The sequence below is a fragment of the Strix uralensis genome, chromosome 11 (genome assembly GCF_047716275.1).
Source record: "Strix uralensis isolate ZFMK-TIS-50842 chromosome 11, bStrUra1, whole genome shotgun sequence".
In the NCBI taxonomy this organism is placed as follows: domain Eukaryota; kingdom Metazoa; phylum Chordata; class Aves; order Strigiformes; family Strigidae; genus Strix; species Strix uralensis.
Window position 1 is genome coordinate 25,508,497 of NC_133982.1, and position 12,297 is coordinate 25,520,793.

The following is a 12,297-nucleotide window of genomic DNA, read 5'->3' on the forward strand; positions in this document are numbered from 1 at the left end:
ATGCAAAATTGCGTTTTCTTTCTTTTGGTGTGGAGTACGCTTCCTTCTTTCAGTAAGCCAAAACTCCAAGGGATCTTTGTGAACTTCAGGTCCACAGTACATTATAGAATACAATGGTGAACTTCAATTCTGCATAGGTTTTATATTTTTTGACATTTTATTTTGTTCTTTTAGGCAACTCCTGATCTCTTAAAAGGCCAGCAAGATCTTGCACAGCAAACGAATGAAGAGACTGCTAAACAGATACTTTTCAATTACCTTAAGGAAGGGTTAGTAAACACAGTTAACTTTTGAAGAGGAGACTGTATTTCCTTAATGTTTATTTTCTATTACATTTAAAAGGTGAAACTGTAAATTCAAAGCTATAATCAAATGAAATGTCTGTTTCATAATTCTGTATCTCGGCTGTGTCCTTTAAGGCATTATAGGATCTCAAAATACCCAGGCAATCAGGAGTTACATAAAGTATTGTACAGGATTTGATTAAATGTACTTGAAATTTGTGAATCAGAATAGGTTTTCTCTTTTAAATACTTCTGGAGTTAAACTTCATGTGATATGGAGATTCATGAAGAATTCAAATCATATCTCATGGGAGTTTACGCTTGTGTATTTTTTTAAACAACAACAAAAAAGTGTTATCTCTTAAGGTTTGACAGAAGCTTTCTTGTTGCTGTGTGTTTAATCCTTTGTCCACTTTAACTCTTTTACTTGGTATTTTCTAATGGTAACTTATTGAAAGATGAAGGAAGGAGAAATGAATTAAAATATACATGATGTGCTTAAATTTCTTTGCATTCCTGATGTAGCAGGTTCTGGGAGCTGTTGAAGTGTTACTTTATGGTGCAGTAGTCAGGACTTGAAAAACCTAGTACTAATTACTTCTAATTTCAGTATGTTTGAATAATATACATGCTGAATACCTGTCTTTCCACAGCTGTAGACTTGTGGAAGAGAGTTGCAATTAAAGAGTCCAGTGGTTTTTCTTTCTTTTTGGTTTTTTTTAGAAAACATTTGGAATACAGATTAAAGAGCTGGTAAAGCCTCTCTTTAAAGGGTTTAATGAAATCGTAATTAAGATACTTTCTGACTGGTTCACATTAGATTTTTTTTATGGTGGTGATTTTCAATAGTTAGGACACTCTGAATTTGTTTTGATGTTAACAAAAAGTACCTTTGATCATATCATTGCTCACTTGTACTGTCTGTGTTTTAGAAGTGCTGATAATGATGATGCAACAAAGAGGAAAGTCAACTTGGTTTTTGAGAAAATTCAGACTTTAAAGTCAAGAGCTGCTGGAAAGACACAGGTAAATAATTTTTTAAGTTTTTTTTTTTTTTCTTGTTTCACAGTGATATAGTGTTCAAACAGGGCTTTAAAAATGTGAATCCTCTCACTTCAGTTAGAGTATTCTTGTAGTCCCTTGGTAGTATAGCTTCATTGAAGTCATGCACAGAGGTGACTTATGGGAAATCTATTAGTTAACGATGAAAAAAGAATGTAGAGGAGTCTATCATGAGAGCTTCTATGTTTTAGAGGAGAGAGATGCAAACTTAACGTGAACATCAAAAGGTTACTGGATTGAAGTGAAAGCTAACCTACATAGCTTAAAAAATAATGTTGGAGCATCTTCTCATTATAGTGATGTAAATAGATATCTAAGTGGAGAGAGTATTTAATTTGTAATTTAGAAAAGCAGTAATCTAGGATATTGTTTAAAAGCCATATTACAATAATAACATTTGCAGTCTGCCTGCTGAAAAGTTTTTGTTTCCTGATACATGGTGCACTGTTTTTTCAGTTCTAAAGTAAAGTGAAGAAATGCCCAGTTGTTGCAGTGATGGCATAAGAAGGATCAAATGCTTACTTTGATGATTATTTTATCCTGGGCTATAATTATTCAAAATGAAAATATAAAACACATCTTAAGAAACTGCCAAAAACCAGTGTTTGAAAATCTGTCTTGACATATAAGCATGAATCTCTTTGATGTCCATTTTGTGTAACTGGTGATATCTCAGTTAAATTTGGCCCCAAGTACTGGTGATTTAATTCATATATTGCCTAATTTGAATTTTTCTTCAGATTTGTATATTTTCTGTATTACTGGCAGCATGTCTTGAGCAATTACCAAGAAGTTTTATGAAAATCAGATCATGGTTCCTTTGAAAATATTAGCTTGGCTTGTCCCTGGTGAGCTCAGGTAGTTGATGCTACACTTTATTAGCCTGCCTTGTATCTTTACTTTAGATTTTAAAACACAATTGTCAAAGAACATCTTGGCTTTGTGGGAATAAACATCTCTAATTGTAGGTTTCGGATTCTTCGGCTGAAGTAAAAGCATTGATGCAACAAAAAGCAGAACTTGAAAGGAAAGTGGAAGAATTAGAGAAAAGACTGGATCTAGAAATTAGGGTATGGCACTTTGTTGTTATAAAGCTTTTGACTATTTCGAAGTAAGTGACAACCGATCACCCAGCTGAATCTTTTTTGTTTCATATTCTTTTTAATCCAGATATACCTGTGCTTTTACAGAAGACTTTTTATTTTAAGTGTGGTTGCTCATAGCATAGTTACCCTTTTTAAGAAATCTCTTTCTTCTTAGTATTTAAGAGGGAGTTTGGAGCAGTGAATAAAAATGTTAGGCACATGCATGTAAATTTCTTAGGTGTCTGCAGAGGTAAATGTTAATCTATTGACTTTGGTGTGGCAGGCATGGAGTGAGAGACAAACTCTATTACTTATGTAGCTGCTGTTTATTAGTTACACCATTATTTCTGCAGTGCTGAATTCAAAGTAATTAAGTACAGACATGCTCTGAAGACATGAGAATAGCTTGTCTTCTTTCAGTTTGCGTTTTGAGTCTGTGATAAGAATCAATATACTTGAGAATGATTAGATAATACTGAGGAGACTTCACTTCTCACATTTGTAAAAAATCAAAAAGCAGTGCTTTGTGTGTTTTAGAAATCATTCCAAGCTTTTAATATTAATAAATTAGTAAGCACTTCTACAAGTGGAAAATATAAAAGTCTTGAAATGGCTTCTTTCATATAATAAAAAAGGCCCTTTGACTTATTTATGCTTAGTCTATTATCTTGCTTAACTTTTGGTGTACAAAATTCAGAATCAGCAAAATTCCAAAGAAGAAAGAGATGCTACACGAGCAAGCCTGAAAGATCTTCAGTTGCAACTTGATGAAAGTATATGTGAAAAAGAAGCCTTAAAAAAGCAGCTGGAAGAAAGTGAGAAGGAACTCAGGCAAAATCTAGAGGAGTGAGTTAATTCTAGAGAAGTTATTTATTGGAATCTGTACCTTTCCTTAAACCTTTTAGATTAAAAGTACCCGTTTCTTCAGAATATGTTAATGGAGTCAGACTGACATTTGTTATTGTAGGAAACTTTCTACTGTTTAAAAGAGGCATCTTTTTAGAATATCTGGAAGGAAGAGAAAGATTGCTGAATTTATAGTCTTCCTCTTAGTGTGAATTGCTTTTAATATTTCATGGTCATAATATATAGTTCAAGTCTTTAAAATATGGAAACACTTGAATGCTTTAGTCAAGAATACGGTACCGGGTTTAAAATAAAATACAACTTTCCACTTAAATATCTACTTAAAAGAGTTCTCATTTTTACCCCAGTGTCATTTTGGTTTTCTGCCTCATTATATCCCATTCCCTTGCAGGGAACATGGGAATAGATACTTGTTTCTTTTTAGTACTTGAAAGAACACCATTATTATTTCTACAAATTAAAAAATGCTGTCTGATTTTTCTTGGTGAGGCTTTTTGAAGTGAAGATGGAGCAAGAACAACACCAGACTGAGATCAGAGATCTTCAAGACCAGCTGTCTGAGATGCATGATGAACTGGATAACGCAAAACATACTGATGAAGGGGAGAAAGAGGTTCTGATTGAGGTTAGTTATAAAGTACCAGAAGAAGGATGAAAAAAAATCAGAAGAATTGCATGAAAAGTGGGAACAAAGATACAGGTAGAAGAAATGCATGCCTTAGCTCTTCCCATTCTATCAGTCCAAACCAATATACCATTATTAGGTGACCTAAGAAAGCATGTTATAATAACTACGTTAACACTAAAAGGAATACAAAGTATAAGTACTGTTGTTTTATAGAATAGGAGAACAAATAAGATAATGGTTGAGGGACAGTTGAGTTATCCACTGTTACCAAATAATCATCTCAGTCAGTTTTAACAATTAGATAGGATTTAGAATGGGGAAGATCAGTTTAAAGAAGGTGTATGTATTAGCAAGGCCAGATGAGGTTCAGCTAAGAAAATTAAAAGAACTCACTAAAGCAGTCTTTAAATTGTTGACTCTCTATTGATGCGACCAGGGGGAGAAGAGAGGGGAAAGAGCCTGAAGAGGAACAAGAGAGTTATGGGTTTTCTGTCACCTGGTTATAGTAATATACTGATGATGAAATAGAGAACACTGCTTATTAAATTTGTTGATAAGAGTGTGTAAGAGTATCAGTGCATAATGGTTCAAAAGGAAGATTAAAATTCAGATTTATCTTCATACTTGTAGTACCAAAACAATTAACTTCTCTTAATACTCATGCAAAGAACTAGCTTAAGAAATTGAAGCTAAATGTTAAAATGCAAAATAGGGAGCAAAAGCATAGATGATAGATCTCAGGAATATTAAAGATGCTTGTGTGCAAGATATGCTGAGTAGAATAACTACATTGTTTTGCATAGGTGAGATTTGATTACTCTCTTAAATGACTGTTTTAAATCTTGGGCACTGCCGTTGAAAGTTGTACATAAGTAGGGGAATGTCTGGAATGATAGTGATAGCACTGAAAAACACTACCTGTGAAGAAGGACTTTGAATGCAGGAGTGAGGGAAGAGTCAAAAGCACATCTTAGGTAATGTTGCTATAAACGAGAGAGTGATCAGTTTTTCTATGTTGTGTGGAGGTAAAGTAAGAAATGAAAGACTTAGCTGCAGAGATTTAAAGTAAGTGTAGGAAAATGTTTCCTATCAATATGGATAATTAAACAGTGGACCATGGTAGTAGAATCCCTTTCATTGTAGGTTTTTAAGGACAGAGTAGATGATGTATGTCAGGAATGGTTTAGATGTACTGATCCTGCTTCAGTGCAGGGGAAGTTTACATTCTTTTTGAAAGTGCAGTTATTCACAGCTTGAGAAATACTGAATTAGATAATTCTTGAAGTTGTACATTTTTGATTGTTGCTGTTATTTTATTCTGTGTTTATATACATGCATGTGTGTATTTATTCTTCAGATTCAAGAACTACCCACTTCTTTCCCAGCAATTTGTAGAGGGGAAATGACTTCTAGGGTGAACATGGTGGGAGGAGAAAGGGTGTAAAGGCATGGACTCAGTTGGGAAGCACTTGTTTTGTCTTCAGCACTTGCAGAAGCAACTTCATTATTTACAGCAGAAAAGACAACAGGGAATTATCATTGGGTTCACTGTTCTTGCAGCATGAGGAGAAAAAGGTTTTTCTTTGTTCTTATCTACCTCTTTGTTACAGAAGGTGGGACTGAGGGAGTTGTTCAGTGGCAACCTTAGTTTGACTCCTGGTTTATTTACAGACAGCATAACATACACCATCAGAATATTTTCATAGTTTTGCAGCATCAGATATGTTGACCTGTTAATAAAACTTGAGCTGTATGTTATAATAATCTTAGGGTTTAGTAAATTTTTAGCTTACTATAAAAGCTGCAGTCAATACATCGGTCATATGAAATGAAGTTGGCCTTGGAGAGCTTATACTTATATGCTTTCCTTCTTTGAAACGCAAACAGAACATCCATTGGAGCTATTTGTCATGCAACTGTGTTTAATTTTGTTCTTTAGGAGCTGATGCAAATGAAGCAGGATCTACAAGAAGTATTAATAGCAAAAGATCAACAAGAAGAGATTTTGAGAAAGAGAGAGCGAGAGCTTACAGCTTTAAAAGGAGCACTAAAAGAAGAAGTATCTAGCCATGACATGGAGATGGATAAACTTAAAGAGCAACATGATAAAGAATTGCTCAATCTACAGCAGAGCCTGGACAAAGCAGCAGAGGTGAAATAAGTGATTACAATTAATCTCTACAGGGAAAAATCATACCTCTTGTGGATGTTTTATACTAGATGCTTTCAGATACTACTATTTTTTTAGCAAAATAAATAGGTAAAGATTTGGGCTATGAGATTCTTAGCTTGCTGAGAATTAAGTTTTATTTCATACACTTTAACATTGTTTGTCACAGCTGAAGTTGTGGCCCTTTCTTCAAGCAGTTACTTACTACGTTTGCTTCATTGCAAACTTTGAGAGAGAATAGGTGGGAGTATAGTGGAGAGGACCATTTGCTTGTCTTGGGTTAAATGGAATCACTGAAACCTTGAGGATGCCCTGAAGAGTGCCAGCATGCTTTGCCAGTGATGCTGTTGAAATTAGTTTTGATGTTTCTAGCAGTTCTCTGCAGTTCTTTGCAGCTCGCTGTTCGTACCTTCAGCTCCTTGTGTCATGTCCTGTTGCCTGGTTACGTTGTTCCACCTTGTTCCTTCAACTACTTACTACTAGGGGGTTTTTTTGTTTTATTTTGTGTCCTTTTCATTTATTGAGCTTATCTCATTTACTGAATGGTCAAATGAGTGCCAGCACAAGGGAAACAGCAGGGATTGGGTGTCTGGAAGCAGACAGGAAGAAAATAAAACTGAAGGAGTTGCCTCTTCCAGCATCAGCAGGAAGTCTCTGTGAGGGGCAGACCAGTAACAGTTTTCAGATGTGTGTATTTGTTATGGTTTTCCAAAAGGTGTCCTTTGTGGTGAAGTTATCTTTGCAGAGAGAGCAGCTAGGAATTTATAGAAAGATTTTTTTTTTTTTGGTAAGGGAACAGTTCTCATAAAATTTTTGAGCATTATTTTTACCATGGCGATTATTTGTGTCTTTTCTGTATCCCCTTCCCTCATTTTATTTCTGTCAAATATTTGAGAAAATTTCTACAGGCAAACTGTCCTTGACCAATGTAAGTCAAAATTGTATGTCCAGTTTTATGCTTAGAAATGTCCATGCTAAGTTACGTCCTTTACCTCATTGGTGTTAGGTGAGTTGCAGTTATCCTACTGGTCATGGCTGAAAACATAACATAGAACTGAATTAAAATTAAGGTTGAAACTTGGAAGGAGTTTCCAAAGGTTTATATACTTTATGAGCAAAATAGGAGCATGTATGGAAGATGCAGGGAATTACTGTATGGCTGAACTCTGATAAAGTATATTCTTTTAAAAGATTGTTTTTAAATATGCAGTTTTCTTCAGTGGTTAGAAAAGTTTATATACACTGATTTGTTTATGCAGCCTGGGACTTCTACTTGAGATTGTTTGGCTTTGCTTAAATGTGTTGTTTCTCTTTGTTTACGTCATCATGAAGGTATTTGACTCATCTGAGCTACTTGAATTGAATTCTTTTCTCTTCAAGAAAAGTAGAACATTTAAATTATCATTTTTTATTATACAGTAATTGTAGTGACAGCTTAACCTCTGTGAACCATCTTTCAAAGTTACTGCATGGTAATTTACTGTATTTCAATTATGGAACTGTAATTACGACTGACAAGAAATGAAAGAGTAGTCTGTTTGGCATAACAATAATAGTCTGGGAAATGGCTCTATGACTGGGTTGCTGTGGCTTAGAGATAGTTATAAATACCATTTATTCACTTGCATGACATAGTCTATCTAATAGTAAATTTAATACGATGTTCAAAAGTGAAATTTAATTAATGTGTTCTAAGCACCAGTTCTGCTCTTCCGATTTTACTTCAAGTGATTTTTGCTGTTTTTATTTTTTAAGTAAAACTTTTATCATGCTTAGTTGGAAGGTTTGTTTTTTTTTTTTAATTTAATTTCACCTAGTATTAGTATCCTTAATGATTTTTTGAAGCGCAGCATTATGCCTATGCCCGCTGGCTGAGACTAATTGTGGAGTTTGATATATCACCAGGAAAGTATTACCAGTCTCTGCAGGGAGTTAGATGAGTGATCTGCTGTGATCTTACATATGATGTTAATTATTGGTTTTATAATTAATCTGGAATACCCAACAGTGTGTGTGAAAATCGTGTTTTATACAATTGAAGATGCTTGACCTGTTAAATTAATTTTGTTAATATTTTTGCAACCTGGAAAGATTTATATTGAATGGTGGGCTACAAGACATTTACATCAAAGATTAATGGAAAGGGCCATTCTGTTGAATTTAATGAAGAAATGCTGTAATAGTGGTTTATCATACAGAAAATATGGATGCTGATGTTTGATAGATCAGGGTATATTGGACTCTGTATGTACAAGGTTGTTAGTTCTGATGTTGCTTCTATATCATCCATATTAGTACACTGAGTAAAGGTGTCTTGTGAATATGCATTAGGACGAAAAGGAAGTTTTTGCAGGGAGAAAGGAAGTAATTTTTGTGCCAGTGTTAAATCAGCAGAATTTTTCAGCTGTTGGAGACATCAGATAGCTTGGCAAGTAATGTACAGTGCATTTAGTCTGTGTGATTAGAATACCACGTAGATCTGTTTTGAAATCATGTTAGAAATATACTCAAGGTTATCTGATAGGAGAACAGAGCAGGGTTATTTGTCACGTGCGATTCTGTTCTTGTGATCACTGATGTGGTGGTAGATTAGGTTTTTTTGGGTTTTTTTAAGTAGATATTTTAATATAAAGCCACAGATATTAAGGTATTCATTTTCTTTGCTACAGTTTAGCTTTTTAACTCATTTTTGTGTTATGTCTTTTGCCTTGTGGTAGTCTTGAGATGGCTGTGATTGTTCTTAACTTCATCGCTTATTTATTAAGGCTGAGACCAGACTGTTTCCATCTAACAACAGTAGAAGTTTTACTCTACCATAACATGCTTCTGTGGGTTAATAATTGCCTTTAATAATAAATTAAAAACGGATTTCTCCATAACTGTAAGCGCTAGAGCAGAAATGACTATGAATCCACTCCTGGTTTTAATGTAGTGCAAAAACTTACATTATTTATTTTCACCCTACAACACAACAGGCCAGAATTGTACTACTTAACCATGAGTGCTCTGTCACTGTGGATGAAGTGCCACTGTTTCAGTAAAATTTGGATATAGCTATTGGAATGTAATACAGTAGGTAAAAGGTAGCAAATTGCAACTGGTACTGTTCTAATTCCACTGAAATTGTATCAGCTCAGGAGTACAGTTGCAGACTGCACAACACTGTCAAATTTACATCTGTTTTGAGAAGCAGTCTGCACATATTATGTTGTTCAGAAAAAGCTGTAAACATCACATTATGAAGAGGCTTATCTAAGCCTGACCTTGACTTGTTTATTCAGGGTTCATCATGCTTCTGACCTTGTCCTCAAAATGATAAAATGGACACTCAAGAGTTTAGAAGCTGATACATTTATCAATACATTTAAGAATGCAATGAAGCTTGTAGTCATTTGAGCTTTAACTGACATGTATGTGTTAAGACATGTGATATGATTAAAGAGAAGAAGAATTTTACCAGAGCAAGTGGTAGGAACAGCAAAAGACAGTGGTTACCTTCTGCACGTGTTACAAACTAAAAGTGTACTCCTTTAAAATAAGAAAATAATACAGAATTTTGAGCATTGTAGATGAGAAGCCATTTTGGCTTTGGTTTTTCCCTTTCTGTATGAAGTGATTGTGAATTTAGGTGAATCTAGCAGAGCTATAAAGAACTTGGAAATGAAAGTGAATATTGAATCTTTTTCTACCCAACCTGATAATATGATATTTAGAGATAATAAAAATCTCCCACATACAGCAGAAGCTTAACAAAAACTAGCTTAAGCATTGCAAGTGATACTGATCTATATAGTGTATGCCTGCCTTGTAGAAATGGCTTGGCATATATAGTTTAAATGTAAAATGAAACAACTAAATTTGGTATATTCTGAGAACCTAGTTTGGAAGAATGCTGTATAAACACCAGTGGTTACCCAAGTTACTCAAGGTAAAGTGAAGACATAACTGATTGTGAAGCATCACAGAAACATTTTAGTACATAAAGTGATAGACAAATTTAATGTATATAACTGTAAAATTATATCTATGGAAAAAAACAGTAGGATCCAAACTAACTTGTGCTATTCTAAGGTGAAATCTTGGGGTTATAATAAATAGCTCTATAAAAACATTGTCTTGATAGCAGTAAAAGGAACATATTACAGGAATTACTTGGGCATAAGAACATCGTTATGCCCTTGTATACATCTGTCTATAATTCATCTGAATCTGCATCCTGAGTGCTGTGTCTGAGTCTAGTCCGTTCACCTCAAACAAGATACACAACAGCTGGAAAAGATTTAGAGAAGATGAACCAGGATTTGAAATGTCACTGGTGGGTTCTTTCTTTCCTCTGCTTGCCTGATGCAGGCTTTGCCATGTTGAAATAACACTTTTTTTGTTGTTGTTTCAACAGTAGAAGCCACTTGGTAACTGATCTAAACTGTATACAGAGTCAAAGAATAGAGCAGTGACCAGTCCAAGTCAATGTTTCCTATTTCATGATCTGCACACACACCCCTTAATTTTCTGCTGTCCTTTACCAGCTTTCTAAAAGTCTGATATGTTTTTGATTGATTTCCAGTGTGGTCCTACACAGATGAGGTGGGGGAAAGAGAGGGAGGGTGCACAGACAGAAGAAGCGTGATGGTGGAAGGAAGGGTGCAGGCACTCCTTAAATAGGCATTGTTATTGGAAACACATATTTTAGAACTGTATATGGAAGATCTGGGAGATGAATTTCATTTGTTTTGCTATGTCTGTTCTGTGCGTGGAAAGGAAGTTGTTTGGTAATAGCATCAGACATGTTTTTAGGCACCCATTAAATGAAATGCCAAACAAATTATGGAATATTAGCTTTGTTGTCAACAATGCTTTGGTGCTAAAGCAATCTTTTTAAGTTCCAGCTCCTCTGGTCTTTCATTTCCACACAATTTACTCCTCCATTTATTTAGTGGGAACATGTGTTTGTTTAGATGCAGACAGTACCATGAAACTATAACTGAAGTGGTTTTTATACTGTATGTAGAGTCAAGAAAGCCTCTGAGCAAAACTGTCGTGCAAAGCTCTATTTGAGTTGGATTGGACCACATCTAAACAAGAAAAAAAGACAGACTTGTTTTATCTGTAATAGTCATTTCACCATTGTGAACCTTATTCAGCCAGGACTATTTCAGTTAGTCTGGGTTGGGAAGTGGGGTTGGTTGGTTGTGGGGTTTTTTTGTTTCTGAAAGTTGGCAGGAGGCTGTGCAGTTGTCGTCTTTAATACCATCAGGAAGATCTCTAATCCTCCTCGGCAGAAGACAGTATATGTATGTTCAGGTGGTTTGTCCTGTGAAAATATATGTTTGTTTTTGTGTGTCTGTGAAGTGTTTGACTGTGTTAAGTCCATTCAGTAGGGTACAGTGTGAACACAGAACTAGTTAATATTTTACTCTAGTCTTTGCAAGAACTTCTGACCTTGAAAAAACTGTTCATATAAGCCAGTCTGAGTATGTCATGATGCATAGCTAGGAGGATAATATGACATTGATATAGCTACTGGTTGAGAGGTTAATACTTTCCTGGCTCTGGATTTTGTAACTGTGTAAGTGTTAGGTCATGCCTACGTTGGGAAATTTTGTTTAATATGCTCTGTGTTTAAAAAAAAAAAAAAAAAAAAAAAAAGCATTCTCAATTATAAAATGCAGGCATTTAAATTTAAATCTTTCATTACATCTCATAAATGAAAACCTAAATAGTTTTGAACATAATATTAAGGATATGATACCGTTTAGATCAGTGAGAATGGCCTTACAAGAAAACAAGTCTTACCTCTAAAGTGTCACAAGTGAGTAATTTTTAACCAGTTAATAGAATGGCTCTGGCTGAAGTGGAGGAAAAGACAGTCTGACTTGTTGTAAATTTGTGCACTTACTTACTGAATAATCTCTTGAAATACAGCTGAGGATTCAAGTTGGTTGCAGCATACCTCACTAAGAGATAAAAACGCACTGAGCCTTTTAATAGGTAACTAATGATAGTTAACTTCCAAAGACATAGCTATGTGTTAAAGTAGGCTAGGCCTCATTTTGAGATGATAGGAAGAATTAATGTAATCACTGTAAGGTAGAAAGGCTATTTAGTTTCTTTTCTAGAAGCTTGAGTTGTTTGTTTGTTTGGAGGTGAGGGTAGGAGGTTGGTAGCTTAACACTGTTTTGCTATTAAGGAGTTTTCACATTA

The 12,297-nt window shown here is 34.8% G+C and overlaps 1 protein-coding gene across 5 annotated transcripts in view; it reads left to right on the forward strand.

Annotated features, from left to right (window-relative positions):
* CGNL1 (cingulin like 1) overlaps positions 1-12,297 on the forward strand; it is a 64,247-nt gene that overhangs the window by 18,243 nt on the left and 33,707 nt on the right. For all 5 annotated transcript variants that reach the window (XM_074880303.1, XM_074880305.1, XM_074880306.1 and 2 more), the window contains exons 3-8: positions 175-269; positions 1,217-1,310; positions 2,315-2,416; positions 3,129-3,277; positions 3,788-3,923; positions 5,866-6,078. In XM_074880303.1, coding sequence (XP_074736404.1) covers positions 175-269; positions 1,217-1,310; positions 2,315-2,416; positions 3,129-3,277; positions 3,788-3,923; positions 5,866-6,078 — 789 coding nt within the window. The remainder of the gene's footprint in view (positions 1-174; positions 270-1,216; positions 1,311-2,314; positions 2,417-3,128; positions 3,278-3,787; positions 3,924-5,865; positions 6,079-12,297) is intronic.